Source organism: Tupaia chinensis, unplaced genomic scaffold (assembly GCF_000334495.1).
Source record: "Tupaia chinensis unplaced genomic scaffold, TupChi_1.0 Scaffold000415_1, whole genome shotgun sequence".
Lineage (NCBI taxonomy): Eukaryota > Metazoa > Chordata > Mammalia > Scandentia > Tupaiidae > Tupaia > Tupaia belangeri.
The window spans coordinates 1,187,151-1,207,152 of record NW_006159920.1 but is presented as its reverse complement, the minus strand read 5'-3'; the positions used below and the strand labels follow the sequence as shown (position 1 = coordinate 1,207,152).

The 20,002-nt window shown below is 44.1% G+C and overlaps 1 protein-coding gene across 1 annotated transcript in view; it reads right to left on the bottom strand.

Moving 5' to 3' along the window:
* HEG1 (heart development protein with EGF like domains 1) overlaps positions 1-20,002 on the bottom strand; it is a gene marked incomplete at its 5' end in the record, with an annotated part of 92,464 nt that overhangs the window by 30,624 nt on the left and 41,838 nt on the right. Inside the window, 6 exons of the mRNA XM_006154592.2 lie at positions 1,980-2,140; positions 2,583-2,641; positions 7,199-7,302; positions 11,284-11,403; positions 11,928-12,044; positions 14,441-15,781. Of these exons, the coding sequence (XP_006154654.1) occupies positions 1,980-2,140; positions 2,583-2,641; positions 7,199-7,302; positions 11,284-11,403; positions 11,928-12,044; positions 14,441-15,781 (1,902 nt within the window). The remainder of the gene's footprint in view (positions 1-1,979; positions 2,141-2,582; positions 2,642-7,198; positions 7,303-11,283; positions 11,404-11,927; positions 12,045-14,440; positions 15,782-20,002) is intronic.

Genomic DNA, 20,002 nt, shown 5'->3' with positions numbered 1-20,002 from the left:
GAGAACAGGCCCTGCCTCTGCGATGGAAGAGTTGCTATCCTAACAGTTCTCAAAAGACGATCTATCATAAATCTGTCAAATAAAACCACCCTTTTCACTTGAAGCTTAGCAATGTGACCTTTCTCCATTCATAATTCCCATGGTCTTTCCTGGGCATAACATCCGCCAAAAACAGACAATGAGAACTTCAATAAATCTAAGTCTAAGACATTCCACTGGGGATTTCCAAAGTCTCTAAACCTCTGGAGACAATGAGAGCTGCAGAAAGGCAAGGAAGTGGATGTTCGTAACTGAAAGGAGAAAAACCTCCCCTGTCCAACAGCAGAGTCCAGAGCCCTACGTTGGAAACGTCAGCTGTCAGGATCTGTCAGACCCACCTCTCTAGCACATAGAATGGTGAGCAAGAGACCAAGCTGAGTTTGTGGAAAAACCTGGAGAAGACCTAGGAGGGAAAACTAGGGATGTGGGCCTGCTTCCAGTCAATATGCACGACTGTCTCTGTTCTCAAGGGCTCTGAAAGAAGTCAAGAATAGGGACCTCAGAAAGGAAGTAAGGGTGACCACAGCTTTCCCAAAAGCCCCATTTAAGCAGGCTAAAGAATGGGGTTCAGAGGGTGGATAGGGCTGCTGTGAGCAGGTGCTCACAAATCCAGACATCTGGCCAATTGATTTGCAAAAGTACAGACGCACTTACTGGGGACAAAAAGTAGCCTGCCACAACGCTGACCACATAGAATCTACTCCATAAATATTTCATGAATTAAGAGGTACCCTGGAGAGGAAAAACTGGTACCCTTGAATGCGTGGCAGGAGAAACAAAAAAGTAAAACTCAAGAATCTTAAAGTTTTGAGTACAATATAATAGAGTATGAACTTTCTAACTCTGCAGTTGACAGCACCTGCAACTCCAGAAAGTTTAACTCTATTTTTCAAATTAATAACTAGCATGGGCCAACCTCCAGTGCTGATCCCAGAATGAAAGGTTAACTACCCAGCTCCCATGTTCTGTAACTCCCAGACCTACTAAGGAAAGTTCTTGGGTACAGCAGTTCCAAAACCCTGGCCCACTGGGACTATTCTAGATCTCCCAGCAGAGAGCGTGCCAAAACCTGATACCTTCAAGTCATGTCTAGCATCTGGTTACCAGAGGGGAGGTTCAGCCTGGATTCGACATCCTTTGCCAGCCCTCGTTTTGTAGTAAAATGAGCTAACCAGAGCCCACTTTGATCACTGATGCTATGGCAGCTGGGACAAGTTCCCTTTGCAAAGAAGCACTTTTGATTCCAGCACTTTTCCCATCCCAGAGGCAACATTTCTTCTCCAAGACCCAAATCTGCCTTCTGAACTTGTCTCTAATCCCTTTCTTCACTTGCCTCATACCAGAAGCACTGTGGAAACGTTTGACAAAATAGACAAAGCAAGAATAAGAGAAGGAAAATCATTGCTGACGGCACCTCTGTGAGCATTCTGGCCTAAATTCTTCTAGTCTTGTTATATGCATTTATAATATGCAAACTGACAAACAAAAAAGATGGGTAATACTGCACAAGAGGTTTTAAAAAAATAACACTTAATAGTCTGCCATGATGAAGGCTCTTGGGCCAATGACAAGCACTCTGCCGGTGAGATGCTATCTCCCCAAAGAGAGCAGGAATCTTCCAGGGGAAGAAGGATTTGTCACATTGACTCTTAAATCCCTTCTCCCACACCAACAGTGTTTAGGAGACATAGAACACACATGCCAAGGACAGGTGCCTTCCAGGCTGCGTGTGTTCAGAACCCCATGTATGTGTGGGTGCACACGTGCACATGTACACACGTGAAAAGGAGCATATACAAGCGGGCCTTCTATTTAACATCCATTGCAAAGATAGGCTCTGTGATGAGCTTTCCTGGGCCTGAGCCCGGAAGCTTTACGTTTCTATCCTAGGTCTGTGCTAACTCTACGGACACAGTCCTCCCAGAGGCCCTTTGTCTTACCTCTGAAAATGCGCCTCTGAGATCCCAAGAGCTGGCAGACCTCAGCAGAGGACCTGCAGGAGTTGACACACTTCTGTATCCCATCGGCCAGGTCAAACAGCGTCACATTAGAAGCCAGGGAAAAGGTGGTTTGCAGAGAGAGTACCACTGCACTGGACTCCCTGTAGGCACAGATGGTGAGTTTTTAATGGTCCTCAAATGACAATTTGGGGTCAGCAAGTGGCATGGTGGTTAAAAGTGCTGGACTCCACATGGCCGATCATGGTTCAAGTCTCTGACCTGGTGGCTTGCTTTCTCACTTCCTCTCTCTCTGTCTCTCTGATCAAACTGGAAACTAATAATGATAATAATAATAAATAAAGTTAAATAAAATAATTCTTTTAAAAAAATGACAATTAGACGGACCCCAGGGCTTTTGGACAATGAATGTCACTGCCATTCTCCAGTGAGCGAGTGAGAAAGCATGAAGGTCCAGTGACCTTGGCCCTGAATCACCCAGTGGCTTGGCCCAAACAGAGCCCAGCTTGGATGTTGTTGCCCTTGTTAGAATGGCCTCCCCTTTCAGAAGACTGGCTCACAAACAGATGCAACTCTGTTACTCACCTAGAAGCATGAACTGTAGATCGGATATAACCAGGTAACACTGAAAAACACGCATTTAACTGAAAAGAAGAACAGATCTGTTGTTAACTGTGAGTTAAACAAAAGCCTTGGACCAAGAACCAATTTCCTATTTTCACGATAAAATAGGCATTTTCCAGCTATCAAGTTATCAGCGGGCGGCTTTATACAGAAGTGGCGTCCTTTTTTAGTTCTCCTCTTAAATGCCTTTCTGTTGTTCCAGGAGTACAAAGGGAGAGAGGCAGATACTAAATCAGTGGGGGAAATCTTGGCAGGAAATGATGTTCAGAACAACACCCTTGGATGCAAAACATCTTCAAAGGAGCAGATCTTTTCTAAGACCCAGGGTTTCAAAAAACTCGGAGGCAACTGTTTATGTGCACTTTGCATAGTGAATGCACTTCGCTGAAAAGCCCAGCTCGTTTCGGCTACCCCAGGTCTGACGGCCCTACATAGACCCCTCATAATCTACCATGAGTTGACCTAACTCAAAGATAGGTCTTCAAAAAGGCTCTCCACGGGAAATGACATTACGTGGGTCAAGGGCTCTTTTGTGGAAAGCAAATTAAAAGCTACGCACCCTGTGTCTGCCTTATGCCCTCAGAGAGAGCAGAAAACCCCTCTACAGCATCAAGTATCATGTCTGCTTCCTCCTCCTCCTCCTCCACAAAAGGGGTTGGAGATTACTTTCATGGAGTCGAGGGTCTCAATACCTTGTCCAATGCAGATCCACCTGTCTTCAAAGTCTGTGTCTCAGAGACATTCTACTCTACAGAAGGTGCAGTCTACCCAATTTCATTTTTAAACTCTTTTTTGGCCTATTACCAATGACTTATTACTGCTGTGTTACTATTTTATTTATTTATTTGTTTATTTATTTATTTAGGTTTTTTGCTATAGGTGCATGCACTTACTGGAGAGAGAGACAGACAGCAAGAAATCACCCCCCCCAGGAGGGATGGCCACACCACAATCCCTTCTCCTCCATTCTCCTCTTGGGATTTTCAGCACGCACGCCCAGTGTCAGTTTATGCCGCCAGGCCTGGGACTTGAACTGTGGTTGACTACATGGTAGTCAAGCGACATAACCATTATGCCATCTGCTGGTCCCTGTTACGTCATTATTAACAATTATTTTTTCCTCAGGTATTAGTGAACAGAATGACATCTTATGAAAAATGATGTGAATGGCATCCCTAGTAGCTTTTTAAATCTTTACAATTTCTTGGGGGCAGATGTGTCACATCAGCGATCAATTATGCATTAATACTGGAAAAAAAAAAAACAAAATCAGTTAAACCACTGAGCACTGTGTAATGTGAAGAACTGCACCACTACACAGGGTTCTAAACCCAGTACTCATCTCAGAAGGCGAGTGTCAAGAATACGAAGTGTAGCTAGGGTTGGTAGACACATCATGTCTGCTTCCTCCTCCTCCTCCTCCACAAAAGGGGTTGGAGATTACTTTCATGGAGCCGAGGGTCTCAATACCTTGTCCAATGCAGATCCACCTGTCTTCAAAGTCTGTGTCTCAGAGACATTCTACTCTACAGAAGGTGCAGTCTACCCAATTTCATTTTTAAACTCTTTTTTGGCCTATTACCAATGACTTATTACTGCTGTGTTACTATTTTATTTATTTATTTGTTTATTTATTTATTTAGGTTTTTTGCTATAGGTGCATGCACTTACTGGAGAGAGAGACAGACAGCAAGAAATCACCCCCCCCAGGAGGGATGGCCACACCACAATCCCTTCTCCTCCATTCTCCTCTTGGGATTTTCAGCACGCACGCCCAGTGTCAGTTTATGCCGCCAGGCCTGGGACTTGAACTGTGGTTGACTACATGGTAGTCAAGCGACATAACCATTATGCCATCTGCTGGTCCCTGTTACGTCATTATTAACAATTATTTTTTCCTCAGGTATTAGTGAACAGAATGACATCTTATGAAAAATGATGTGAATGGCATCCCTAGTAGCTTTTTAAATCTTTACAATTTCTTGGGGGCAGATGTGTCACATCAGCGATCAATTATGCATTAATACTGGAAAAAAAAAAAACAAAATCAGTTAAACCACTGAGCACTGTGTAATGTGAAGAACTGCACCACTACACAGGGTTCTAAACCCAGTACTCATCTCAGAAGGCGAGTGTCAAGAATACGAAGTGTAGCTAGGGTTGGTAGACACAAACCCTTGTCATGTAGTAAAGAATTTAACCTTGCCTATGTAAAGGTCTGACCTTTGCCCTTGACTCCTAAGAGGCACTCTCTAAGCCCTTAGTATGTCCTGCGTGATCAAATGTCTTTGTTTACTTGGGGGCCCTGGATCATGCCAGAGACTCTAATGGGATTACTTATGGCCAGGGCTTTGGGTAACATGGTGTCAGTTCAGCATCTACAGAAGCCTGAGACTGAGGTCAGCCAAGCAGGCAGCTGACCATGTCCATGTCCTCTAGATGCCAAGGGTCAGGTGGGCCTGCGTGACTGCCAATACTCTGCATATTGTCACACATTGTTGCTGAGACAAGTTAACACAGTCTGTGACTCCACAAGGAGTGGACACCTGGAAACCGCACTTGGAACCCTCTGCCCCAAGCTCTTCCCTGGCTGATTTGAACCTACAGCTTTCCATTGTAATAAACGGTAACCATTGGTGTAACAGCTTTCAGTTAAGTTCTATGAGTTCTTCTAGTAAATTGAAACTAAGGGTGGTCTACAAGACTGTGTGAACTCTTGCAATGTCATTACTTTCTAGAGCCTTCCAGTTTTTCCCTCACAAAGATGTTGGCAATGCGTCTCATAAGAGAGAGCCATCTGGCATAGTCCTTGTCACAGAGTAGACACTCAGTGGAAACGGAAATGGAATTAGAATCTGTATTTTATACAACTAAAATCCACAGTCCTATAAAATGTGTAATTCTTGACTGCTATACTAACTCTTCCCCACAAAGAACAAGTAAAATGAAATGACAAATCTGTACATCTCTAAAGCGTATTTTAACGGACAATTTCGATGGTCTGCATAACCATCTTTGACTTGAGTAGCAGCTGAGAAACAAAACTTATAATCTGCACTTCCCTCTCCTTTCTTCTCTCCAGTTTCCATTTACTTATTTTTTTAATTAAATTTAAAAAGCAGGCAAAAAAAGAAGTAGAATCAAAGGCCTCTAGGTAATCTACATAGTGAGTTCTCAAAACCTAGATAATCAAGATTCAAGGTTTTGCCTTTGGAATTCCCTTGAGGAAAAAAAGCATCATTCTCTCCAAGCTCATAGATGAGGAAGAAGGTCACACAGCATATCAACAGCAGATGGGCCAGTAGGATTCTCTGGGTCTTTCTTCCTTACCAGCAGCTCTTAATAGTGCATGTCGTCCATATGCCTATGACTACAAATTTGCACATGGAAGAGAAATACCAGCACAGACAGATGGTGCACGAGGACACATGTGAAGAAACACTTTTTTCTTAACACTAGGTCTCAACACTTCTAGTTCTTTTCCTTTCTTTCTGCAAGACAGAGCCAGAGAGAGAGTAGGAAAGGGACAAAGCACTACCCAGGGGGGATGGCCACACCACAATCCCCTCTCCTCCACTCTCCTTTTGGGATTTTGAGCACACATGCACATGTGCCTGGGATATTTTTCAAGCTGCCAGATCTGGGACTTGAATCACACAGTTGGCTAAACCTCCATGCCACCTGCTGGCCACACTTCTGTTTCTCTTTTTAGAGGTTTTTGCCTTAGGGCACATGTGTTTGGTGTGGGGAGGGGGAGGCGAGAGAGAGAGAGAGAGACACACACACACACACAGACAGTGAGAGGAATAGTGAGAAATCATCCCCTCCTGAAGGAGGATGGCCACACCACAACTTCTCCTCCATTCTCCTTCCAGGATCTTGGGCACATATGCACATGTGCCCAGCATGATTTTCAAGCCACTGGGTTCGGGACTCAAACCACAGTGGGCCATGTAGGAGTCCAGAAATGTAATCTCTATGCTATCTCCTGGTCTCCACATCTCTCTTTCTTTCTTTCTTTTTTAAAAATATATTTTATTTTATTTTAATCTCTTTTATACATTCAATCACTATACATCACTTAGCTTGTAAAGTGAATTTTCCAACATGAATATACTTCGTACCAGTCCAGTTAGGGAAATTATTCACGTTATCATCAACAGATAAAAATCCATTTCTGTGTCCCACAAATGTCCTTTTCTCCTTAATATCTTTCCTCACCTTCTCCCACCCTCTTCTGACACTGTATCGAGTATCCATAATCATTTTCCATGTTTCTATCTCCTCTAATCTTTCAGTTTCAGACAGAGTGCAGATTGTCAGTATATAGTAAGTGGAGACATACAATGTTTCTCTTTCATAGCCTGGCTTGCTTCACTCAGCAGTAAATCTTCCATATTTTTCCACTTTTTAACATTTTAAGGGGCTTTTTATTTTATCATAAGGTTTTCCTTCCAAATATAATAGAAGTAAAGAGCCCAGAAGATACAGCGGATCCCTAGATGGTCCCTAATCCTGAATAAAACCTGTTCTAGAAAACAAAGGACTGGCATGAAGATCCCCTTCAGGAAACTTACCGTTTGGGTGATCTCATTTTCAACCTCATGTAGGCCAGAATGTTTTTCCATGGTAGTATTAAGAAAAGTTTTCTTCAATTTAAACTCTGTCACGAAGGTTCTAACTGAAAATGAAAACACAAGCAATTAGACCACACCATAGATAGGCCTACACATGCTATGTGTTTGTGAATTTCTGGGATATCCAGCTTGGCTCCCCCTCACAATACAATCTTTGTATGTTTCTTTCTCCTTGAAGGTAGAGACCACCTCCATTTTCTTAGTTCATCTCTAGAAAAGTGAGCATCTACTGAGCTGAGCTGATGGCTAAGAGTACATCATTGGGTGAAAACTAAGAGGAGTTTCTGTGTATGTGCAAACGCTACTGAGAGGAATCTCATGATGAGGCAGGAGAAAGCTAGCAAATGAAGTGGGTAAGGGGGCTGGAGCATCTGCCCATGTGGCTAGACAGAAAAATTGATCAGGGTAGAAAATTCCCTGCCCAGAGTAATGCAAGCAGATTAGTGGGGGATGTCTAGATGATTAAGCCACACTTAATATAGCCACTGAGATGAATCAGTGGGCCCAGCCACATTCAGTAAAGCCAATGAGGGACCAGCAACTGGCATAATGGCTATGTTGCTGGACTCCCATGTAGTCGACCATGGTTCAAGTCCTGGACCCGGTGGCTTAAACTCACACCAGGCACATGTGCATGCGTGCCCAAGATCCCGAGAGGAGAATGGAGGAGAAGGAACTGCGGCGTGGCCATCACCCCTGGGGGAGTGATTTCTTGCTTTCTGTCTCTCTGTCTTTCTGGCAAGCGCACATGCCCTATAGCAAAAACCTCTCCCCCAAAATAAATAAATAAATAAAGCCAATGAGATGAGAACAATCAGTGGATCCAGTCAATGATCAACCAACAAAACCTAGATTAAAAAATTATAAATCTTGCAGAACGCCACTGTCGGGGCCTATTGAGCCACTCTTTCTCTGTCTACTCAGGCTACTCCTACCTCTTGGGAGTGTATTTTCACTTTTACTTAATAAACTACCTTTTCCTTTCACCGTTGGTGTGGTGTGTTTGATTCTTTGTCTGAAACACCAAGATCTAGATATTGTCACAGAAGCCATCCTGCAACAGTGACAACTTTCTAACGACCTCCTACATGATAGATGCACAAGCTGTGACAAAGGAGAAAGACGAGCTGTAGTAGCAAGATAAGCAGGAAGGAGGGAAGGGAGATGTGGTAACAGACTACTAAAAACGTCCCTTAGACTTCATAAGGCTTTAGACAGAGGAACGCTCTTGCTCTCCAAGGCCTGTAACCAAACAGAGCCCATCAATTTCAAGAGAATACTTCAATTTCCTCTTTTCATGAGCACAATCCTTGCCCAACCCAATTCCTTTTTCTCAGAGGAAGGGCCCTTTATCTCTTTGATAAAACAGGTTTCCAGCAGCCAGGTAACTTCCGAAGAAAAATCATCCAGGCTCCCAAGGGCCACAATTAGCATCCAAACTCATGTGCGTCCATCTTCAAAGTTCTTTTTCCACGGTAACCCTCTGCATCCTGAGGAACAGGAGCATCTATGGACAACTATGGGGCTTCAGAAGAAGGTGCCAATACTCCAGGGGGCTACCAGACTCCATGAGTATGAGGCACATAACGGAAACAATGCATATTCAAGACACCGTTAGGTTCAGAAATGAAAGAAAACAGTCCCATTTTCAAGGCGCATTTCACTCGTAAAATAAAATTCTAGTTAACACCAATTTGTGCTGATTGGACCTGAGGGTAATGCGACTTACAAATGGGCAGGCAACCAAAAATTAGTACAGCCTACTTTATATCTGGCTCTTATCTGCTTTCGTATTGAATTCTTATCTTTCCCTTTGGACAGAAAAATAAATAAATAAACCAAAACACAGAAGCCCATGAAGCTGTTCTTTCACAGAACGCTTACATGCCGAATTAAGAAAAAGGCCTGCAAATGAGCCAGGGAAAACATTTAACATCTTATACTTACTGTCTAAAGCCCTTAATCCTTATTTAACATCTTTCTGCTTGTTCTACAGTTCAGTGAAGCCAGCTGCTTAGGACTCTTTCTGAGCAGCAGGGAGCTCTTTGAAAACATTCTTGGCCAACAGAAAGCCTTTCAGCATGCTCTAATTTGCATGTTCCTCTGATGTTTATGAACAATGAAGCTAAATGACTTGAAAGGGAAAGATAATTGTTAACACAATAGAACTTGCCTTCCCCAGATCCAGGCTACCAGGGGGGCACCACCTTGCAGGCTTCCAGGGCAGTGGCCCCACTCCTTCACTTTCACGCCTCGGGGAGTCTGGGTTTACACAGACATTCAAATGTTAGGCACACAGACCTCTTCTGAATCATGACAGTGAACGTGGCTGCTGCTTACAGCATAAATATGAGGATGTGTCAGATCACTCCCAAACCTGGCATTTTTTTCCAAGGTAGGGTTTATTTTGGGGAGGACATTCAAATCTTCATGCCTGTAGTTACAACACTTGGCTTTAAGTCAAATTTTTACCTCAAATTTAAATGTGGATTTCCTTATGTTATTTACATATTTTTTTCAAAGATCCATAATTATTACTTGATATTCAAAGTAGGTTATTGTTCCATTGCTTTTAATTATGGCCCAAGGGTATGAAGGCTACTGTGAAGTGATATCTCCCATCTGGGCAACTCTTAACCATTTTCAAAGTTTGCTCAAATACATTATTTTATTTGATCTTCACAATCACCTTGAGTGGGAAGCAGAGCAGATGGTAATCTGATTTTACAGATGAGGAAATTGAGGCTCAGGAGTCATGTGCTGTGGATGAGGGCCCTGGAGCTGGCAGCCTGCCATCCGAGTCCTAGGCAAGTATACTGTTTCCACAGTGCTTCAGAACAAAACCATTTCCATCTTCTCTGTTCTTAAACCCAAAATTCCTGGTTTACATCCTATGGCATCTGGCTAAATGGAACAGGGTACCCAAATGTAAATAAATTATTAGATAAGAATAATTCTGGATTTTGGCTGATATCTATATTTCTAGATTCTTTTCTATTTATTTATTTTTATTTTTAAGAATTATTTATTTCATTTCATATGTTGTTATTTTTTAATTTTACCAGAGAGAGAGAGAAAGGGAAAGTGAAAAAGCAAGCCACCAGGACTGGGACACGAACTGCAGTCAGTTATGTGGGAGTCCAGTGCCTCAACCACATCACCTGCTGGCCCTCAAGATTCTTTTTTAAATAATGCTTTGACTTGTTGAATTTTAAATAATTTTCAAAACTCGACCGCTATTTTGGGAGGGTACAGCCCTTTCTTTTGTTTTGTTTATAGATTCTTTGTCATAGGGCACATGCGCACAAAGAGGCATACAGTGAGAGAGAGAGAGAGAAAGTGAGAAATCACCACCCCCCCGACAGGGGGGATGACCACATCACAATCTATTCTTCTCCTGAGATTTTGGCACGTGTGCACACACACCTGCCTGGTGTGATTTTCAAGCCATGGGGTCCTAGACTGGAACTGTGGTTGGCCATATGGAAATCCAGTGCCTTAACCACCACTCCACCTGCTGGCGCCCTGTGATTTCAACTATGTAGAAAGATGATGCACATCAAAAAACTGCAGAGTAGGGTATGTGCTGCTGAGTGTTGGAATAATAGACAACGTCTTCCACTTACTTCTACATTCCTAAAGTTTATACCTTGTACAGATACCCGGATTTGTTTAATTTTTAATTTTTTAAAAGAAACTTTCATTATAGGGCATGTGTGCTTGTTGGAGAGACAGAGACAGAAAGTGAGAAATCACCCCCTGCAGGAAGATGGTCACTCCACCATCCCTTCTCCTGCATTCTCCTCTCAGGACCCTGGGCATGTACACAGAGGCACCCAGCATGAGTTTTAAGCCACTGAGTCTGGGGCTCAAACTGCAGTGACTGTGTGGGAGTCCAGCAACATAACCATCATGCCATCTGCTGGTCCCCAGATAAAGTTTTGGTCAGGGAGAATACAGTAAATGTTCCTTTGCAAAATAAGTGGCAACACAGAATAATTTCCAAGATAAACTAACTCTCTTACCCAAATTGCATATTCCTTTTTCCAGCTGGTACCCGACAGGGCATCTGCAGATAAAGGATCCCTGAGTATTGTTGCATGTGGCCAGGGGCGGGCAGGGGCTTGAGAGGCATTCGTTCACGTCTACGGAGGAGAAACAAGACCATACTGAGCCCGTGGCAGCGCAATTGCAATCCAGTACTGTAAGAACTCAGTCAGAGTGACATGGCACCGCTGACTGTCCACTAAGGGCAAAGTTGGCTATATAGGTAACTATTCAAGGCAGGATTTGGATGTACAGAGATGGAGAGAAGAATTCATGCTGCTTCAAATAACATCTGGATTAAGACTGGAAGGACTTTAATAAACAGAGTTGGGGCATATTCTAGTCTGAGAAATCAGGTCAGTGAAGAAAAAGGGCCGGCAGGCATGGGGTCCTTAGGGAGCTGGAGGAGGTCCCGCGTGGCAGAGCGTGGGAGCCTACAGACAGAACTAGCTCAGGAAGTCTGTCGGTGCCACTCCAGTACCTGAGGTTCTCCTGCAGACGACACACACATGTGCTAACTTTCAAGTAAGCAGGTGTTGATTACAGCATTTTATTCCTCTCCATGCTGGAGGAGCAAAGGGTGTATGGAACAGCCCAGTGTGGACATGACTTTTTCTCTTACCCACGCTGCAGTCTTCCCCTTGCCAGGAAGGTGAGCACACGCACCGATAGCCATCCCTGGTGGGGTCTACAATGCACTTGCCATCGTGAAGACAAGGGTTCCTGGCACAGCCATCACCTAAAAACACATTCCAGGAATAAAGCAGTTAGCCACACGGGAGGTGTAACGGCAGCTCTAGGTAAATATTTACTTCTCTTAGCTAATATTTGATTTTTTGCTTATTTCTGTTTACTTGCCCCGACAGGCCACACTACTCAAAGAGGATGGGTTCCCGAGCATTGCAGAAGATAGGCGTAGGGGCACGGGGTTCGGGTGCTAGCTTGTGTCTGAATGTCAGTGTTAGACAAAGGGCTTTGTAGGCAACGGCTGCGCTCCATCGAACGCTACCTGCAGGTTACTCCATGCAGGATCGATGGCTACGCTGCCTTTGAGAGACTTAGGAAATGCTGTTTGAGCCAATGCCAATTTAAAATACATTCCAGGGGGGAAGGAGTCCTGCTGGCTTCATTCTTCCTGCTCCAAGGTTTCCTCTGTGTATGTGTATGTGAGTATATCTGCACATGCACCCTGCCTTTCCTCTTGAACTTCCTTCATCAAAACCGCAGTCTCCTTTACCCAAAAAGTTCCACGTTTAACTGAGCTTCTACATGTTGTGCATCATTTAGAAAACGATCAGGGTTAAGCCCTACAACGCCCTCTCTCTTCACATAGTCTAAAATGGGCCCGAACTGGATTCATCTAGGCCCTCATGACATACAGGCGTCAATGTCATCTCTGACCCCCGGTGCCCAAGGGCAGTGACCACGACTCTGTTTTGCTCTGTATAGCTGGCAGTGTCAGACACTACGTATGTAATAACTATAATTATTTCATAAAGGTTTCTAACGCATACTTAGAAAAGCTGAAACCTCTAACATAATTGCATTGTCGGCAAGGAGGCAGGAGTAAAATGGGAAAAAGGCAGAAGTCAAGGGTTCTGGCAGAAGAACCACAAACAAATGACTTACACCTGAGGAAGGTATTCCAATCCTTCGCCTAACGCCCCTTATAGAAGCTCAGCACCTATATAACCAAACACTACATCCATGAGCCCTGGCACACGGATGGTATTAACAGCCATTGCGATGGCTATAATCGGCTTTTAAGGGAGACCTGTGAATTCTATCCCGGATGGGGATGTGGCTTTGGACATGATCTCTGAGAAGGAAGCCTGTGAGCCTGGCAGCATGGCTCCGTGCATTCCCCAGAGGTGCTCAGTGCACTGGTACAGAGGGGCCCCTGTGGGGCTGCTGGGAATGACGGCCACATCTCCAGTCCCCCGGCTGACGGTGGCTGACGGGCTGGAACTCTGCCATTCTCCAAGCTCCCTGCTCCAGTCACTACAAAGCATTTTTCTGCTTTCTTTCCGAAAATGACAGGCTGCATTTCACCCCTTCACCAACAGTCATTTTCCTTTCCGGGGTCTGGACAAGCCAAATGTGTCATTTTGAACATAACATCAAAAGATTTGTCATCCTACTTCCTTCCATCTCCCCCTCAACAACAAAGAATCATTAGGATGGCTTTACTTCTTTGAACTGGCAACTTCAACGTGGCTCTGCAGACACCTTCAGTGCCATGTACGGGAGCTTTGGTCACGCAGCCACTGCAGAGAAAGCTCAGCTCATCATGTTTGTGACATGTGCCCCAACCCCCACTTACCAAGTAGCGACATAACCATATGGAGACAAGGGAGCTTGGGCTTCCCTCGATGGAGAGGAGCCCTCTGACCCTAAGAAGCCCCACGGTAACTGAGAAGCCAACTAACTAACTCACAAGCTCTGGCTCTGACCTGGGAGGGGACACCCAAACCAATCCGTGTCTCAGACAAGCCACTTAAAGCCTCTTTCTTTCAGTTTCTCCACCCTCCAACCCTGGGCCATTGCTCTGCTCTGACCTCTGAAAAGTTGAAGTTATGCTTGAAAAGCTCTTGCAATTCACAGAGCATTAAAAACTACAATTACATTGGGCCAGTAGGTGGTGTGGTGGTTAGGGCACTAGATTCCCAAATGGCTGACTGAGGTTCAAGTCCTGGACCTGGTGGCTTGAAAATCACAGCAAGCCCATGTCTGTCCATGCCCAAAATCCTGATAGGAGGATGGAGAACAAGGGATTATAGCATGACCACCCCTCTGGGGATGACTTCTCTCTTTTCCTCTCTCTTTCTTTCTGACAAGCATACACACCTTATGGCAAAAACCTAAAAAAAAGAGGGGGGGAAAACCTTATAATTACACTATTTACTGATGACATATGGCCAATGCATCATTTCCTCTTTTTTCAGGAAGAATTATGCAACTCAGAGGTGAGAAAACAGGCCCACTGTTTTATGATTCAACAGAAAGTTTTATAGATCAGAAAACAGACACTCTCTCAAATATCAGCATTTCTATACATTCAAATGAACTCCAAGCCACATGAACTCAGTGCTGGCCCAGCCTAGCTGTTCACGGGTGCCTATAGATGCATCTTACCTGGGGCTAGAGATGATGCCACCACTGGTGACTGGGTGCTGAGCTGAGCAGTGAAAGTGGTGGATTGAGGACCCAACACTTCAGTTGTAGAAACATCTGTGGTTTGGAAAGAAGGGGATGATCTGAGGAAATGTGAAGCTGGGCTGTACTCTTCTGTAATGCCAAGCTTCGTGGTCAGTTCTTTTGCTGATGTGGGTACACTGGTCAGAGGGATCGATCGAGCAGTCGTATCTAAATGCACTTGGTTCCTTTTTGTGGTGACAGCACCTTCTGTTGAGATCTGCGGCACTAGAATTTCAGGGTAGGTTGGCAAGAGCTGTTTTCCATCCGTGGTCTGTACAGCTATAGGGCTAGCGATCAGAGCTGTGGTGCTTGATGGGGTGCTGGGAGTGGCCACGGGAGGATGAGAGGTCTGAAGAGTGGTGGTTGTCAAAGCTGGAGACATGTGGGACAAGCTGGTGCTCGTGGCTGGAAGGGTTCGCTTGGCAGAGGACTCTGTTAAGGCTGGGGATGAAGGAAAGCTCACTGTTACAGTTTTGGTGGATTCTGCAGACAGAGACACCAGACTTGGTGACTTTGATTCCATACTGATTTTCTCTTGGTGTGGAGTGCTCTGGTTCCTAGGGCCTGCTGCTTGACTACCAGGAAGCATTGCCATGGACGAAGCCATTGTCGACATCCAAACTGAAGTCATGGGTGTCTCCCTTGACCTGGGCTGGACTGGGGTAGAAGATGAATGTGGTAAGGTTGTTTGTGAGATAGCAAGTGGGGCAGGGGTAGAGGCCATTAAGGAGAGTAATAAAGGTGGTGGTGAAGAAGACAAAGGTATAGATGCCTCAGAGGTATTTTTCAGTGGATGCATAGAGGCCCTGGTTGATGGTAAGGTTGATGAGAACGACTGGTGGGACTGTGACACTGAGGGTGACGGCAAAGGGGGACTTGGAAAAGAAGACGAGTTTCCAACAGACCCAGCGTCAGTGTCCAGAAGAACCAGAGTGTTTGGCGTATTAATGGTAGATGTGAAGGATGGAAGGCTGGATGTTCGTAGAACCAGTGACTCGGTGGAAGGCTGAGCATATTCCCCCTCATAGGATGAGACTTTACTTCTTTCAGTCTGAGCACCAGAAGAGGAAGGGTAGTCTGAATGTGAGGAGTTTGAGATCTTAATATAAGAGGTCGAGCTCTCTCTGATGTCAGAAGATGAGCTGTTATCTGTGATGGACAGTAATGCTTGTTCTCCCTTGGTGAAAGCAGATGAAACGTAGGTGTGATCTGTGTGGTCACTGGAAGTCCTTTGTTCAATATCTGTGTCACTCACTTGATCATAGCTAATTCCAGTGACTGCAAATGAAAAACCAAAGTTAGGTCAAGTAAACATACAAGAAATCACCAAGACGTGCACTATAAAACAGACTTTCAAAGTCCTGTCCACAGACTTAAGGGGGCAAAACACATTCTTCGTACACATTCAATGGTGTACACTCTGATAGAGATAACAGGGGAAGGCAGGAACAGTCGGTGTCTGTTCTGCACAGATTCACCTCCTGTGGAACCAATGGCAGCAGCAACGGAAATGGTAGCAACAGAGAAGTGGGGACCAGAGGCCTGAAGATAGGGAATAACTCCTAATTCCTTCCACATGCCTTTTTTGATTAAAAAGCAAACTGGCATCTGAAAAGCTCTTAAGATCCCAAATAGCATAATTGTTATGCCTACATGGAAAAAGGAAAACCCTCCCAACTTTCCATTCTGTAGAATGAGGTATTTTTTCCCAGAGATTGGCCTTAGCCACAGAGTGGCAGGTCTCCATTATTTTAAGTCTCTCCACAGACACCATCCCAAATGCCTTAGGCAAGTAGGATAGGGAATGGGGTGAAGGTTAGGGATGGGTGTTTGTTTTCCTAAGGTGGGAGAATCTAGAAAGTTCTCTTCATAAACAGAGTTTGGAAGGGGCTTTTTGGTTGACAGCCTATTTAATCCCCCTAGAGTGGTGAGTAAACTCACAGATAAGCTTAAGCAATATGGAACAAGAGACTCTGAGGAGACTTAGTTGGTACTCTTGGCTTACACAAACTAAGGGGTGCCCTCTGTCATGGGGCAGAGGGAGAGACCACAGTGTGAGAATGGCTGAGGAATGTGGACTTTGAGAGTAAATCCCAGGGCCCTCCTTATCTCCTGTCTTCTCTGGCTAGAAGGAGAGTGTGAGGGGGTGAACAATAACAGGCCAGAGCCATAGGCCTGAACGTCCATCCCACTGAAGGCTCCTGGCCTACTGCCTTCTGGTTCTCATCAGTGCCTGGAATCTCAAGAGGAACTGTGGATCCACACATCTGCTCAACTGGCTAGAATTTATGGGCAACTTCAGTACTTCAGCAAATAGGATCAGTACTGCTTGGCGATACATAATAAATGGCAGTATGTAGGCAAACTGGTGGCGGTGGTGGGAGGTAAATGGTGGACCAAAGAGTATCCTTTGGGGTTTTAGATACTGGGATGAAGCCAGGAGACAGGAGTAGTCTTCCTGTAAGGCTTTACCTCCTAGTGAGACAAGCCCAATAAGAGGACTTCAAAAAGTTTGTGGAAAAATACATTATAGTACACATTTATTTTGGTGCAAAAAATTTGATATCCATGCAGTTTTTTCAAAATATGCATTTTTTCATGAGTTTTTTGAAGACTCCCTCCTCAAATATTAGATTATCAAATAAACCTTCTTTTTAGGAATGATGAAAAGGAGGTCTAATTTTTCTTGGCCAACATACCTCATCATCTGGCTCCATGAAAAACAAACTCTTTTCTTGGTTCTTATTCCCATTTCTGACAGCCCTGACTGTCCCTGGATACCCCAAGGGCACACTTGATGGAGAACAATAAATTTGTTTCAGGTAGCAAAGAGATAGGAATGAGCATGGAGACAGGATGCACAGTGACCTAGGGCAGCCCCAACAGAGCCAAGAGCCAGAGACCTGGGCCGGGCTGAAGGGCAGAGAACTACAGAGTAAACAGGAGAGGCTCCAGAGCAGAGTAGTATCTGAGTAGTTTCTCTGGGCAAAGAGAAAAAGGCCATGGAGGGGACATCTTAAACACTCTGTTAAATAAAATTGAGGCCACCAAGCACATCAGATTCATCCTCTCTGTTTCAGATCATGACTTTGTTAAGCCTAACAAATATGGAGAGTCATGACCTGAAACAGAGGAACTGAATTTGAACCCAGAGAATGGAACAGACAGAGAAGTCTGAAAGATTGGATTGCTGAATCAGTCTGCTCTGGGTGATTCAGAGGAAATGAGATAGCTCATGTATTAACTACTGTGAGATGGTTTCAGGAATGAGACTACAATTATCTGGATATTTCTAATTTAACCACAAGACCTGCTCACATTGAAATCACATTTTCCACTTGAACGAAATGAGCATCAACTGTAGAGATGAAGTGGACTAAAGAGATGTAAAAGGGAAAGGCTACAGGACCCAAGATCCTGGTTTGAGAAGGTAAAAGTCCTGAGTCCCACAGTGGTGAGGGTGGAAAATTATTCCTTTTGTTTAGGAGACAGATAATGTGCTTTCCATACACAGACATAAAAGAGTATAAATATTCTCCACCCATATGTGTGGTATTCTTTCATGATAAGCATATGCTTTTCCATGACACGTGAGTAGTAATGAATGTTAATTTTCCTCATCAATTAGGATTCTCAAATGGGGGAAATGGAGCCACTACTATTAATGATGGAGAGGTAAGGATTTAAACTTGGGCCAGCTCAATGGCATAGTGGTAATGTACTCCTGAGCATAAGCTGGATCCCACATGGCGACTGTGGTTCAAATCCCTGGCCCAGTCAGCCTGAAACATGCCAGGCACATGTGTGAATGCCCAGTATATGATGGGCTAAAGGTGTTCATGGCATGACCAGACCTTGTGGAGAGTGCTCACCTCTCTTCTCTTTCTGTCACATGCATGTAGACATGCTCTATCATAAATAAAGAAAACGTTTTCTAATAAAACCTATAAAAAGCTTACATGATAAGTTCGTGTATTTTTACTTTAGTCATCATACACTTTACATTGATAAGATTGCTGAAACTGTTTTTTAAAATTATGCAAAAGGATTATTGAAAAAAATAAAAAGAAAAGTTATCTCAAATTGATAAATTGAACTTTCTTGAAATTAAAAACATTTGTGCTACAAATGATACCATCAAGGAAGTGAAAAGAAAACCTACAGAGCAGGAGAAAATGTCTGCAACTTTCATAGCTAATAAAAGACTAGTATCTAAATATACAAAGAATTCTTACAACTCAATAATAAAGACAAATAGGCCAATTTAAAAATAGTTAAAAAGTGTGGGGGCCAACAGATGTTGTAGCAGTATGATGCTGGACTCCCACTTGGCCAACTGTGGTTTGAGTCCTGGACCTGGTGGTCTGAAACTCAACTGGGTACATGTGCATGCATGCCCAAGATTCCAGGAGAAGAATGGAGAAGAAATGGTAGCATGGCCATCCCTCCTGAAGTGTTGTTTCTCACTTTCCCTTTCACTGTCTCTCTATCTCCCCAGCAAGTGCACATATCCTAAGACAAAAACCTTAAAAAAAAAAAGAATAGACATTTTCAAAGATGATAAACAAATGGCCCATAACAACATGAAAAGATACTCAACATTATTGATCAACAGCAAAATGCAAATCAAAACCACAGTAAGATACTCTTCACACCCATTAGGGTGGCTATAATCAAAAAAGATAAACAATAATAAGTGCTGGTGGGGCCAGCAGATGGCATGGTGGTTAAGGTGCTGGACTCCCATATAGCTGATCAAGGTTCGAGTTCCAGACCTAGTGGCTTGCTTTCTCATTTTCCCTTTCTTCCTGTCTCTCTCTGGTGAGTGTATGCACCCTATAACAAATTTAAAATTAAATAAATTCTTTTAAAAAAAGAGGCTGGTAAAATTATGGAAATATTAGAACATACATAAATTTGTGGTGGGACTATAAAATGGTACAGCCTCTTTGGAAAACAGTATGGCAGTTCCTTAAAAAGTTAAAAATAGCTCTACCACATAATTTGGCAATCCCACAAAAATTGAAAATATATGTCCACGTAAAAACTTGCACCTAAATGTACAAAGCAGCATTGTTCATAATAGCCAAAATGTGAAAACATCCATTAACTTATAAAAAGATGAATAATATTGTAGACTCATACTATAGAATATTATTTAGCCAAAGAAAGGAATAATATACCAACACATGCTACGACATGGATGAACCCTGAAAACATCATGCTAGTGAAAGGCACAAAGTGTCACGTATTTGGCCCGGCCCCCGCTGCCTCTCCGGCGCTGGGTGTGTCCCGCGCTTGGTGCTGACACGGCCGGCAGCGTGGCCCAGCCGAGGTCGCCGTCCTTCCTTTCATTGGCTGGGCGGGCAAACGGGAGGTGGCGCTGAGTCCCACGCACATTCGCGCGCTCGGGGCTGGCGTGTGGCCGCCGGGCCTGCGCCTGAGCGTGGCCGCCGGGCCTGAGCGCGGCCCCGGGGCCTGTGTGGCCCCCGGGCGTTG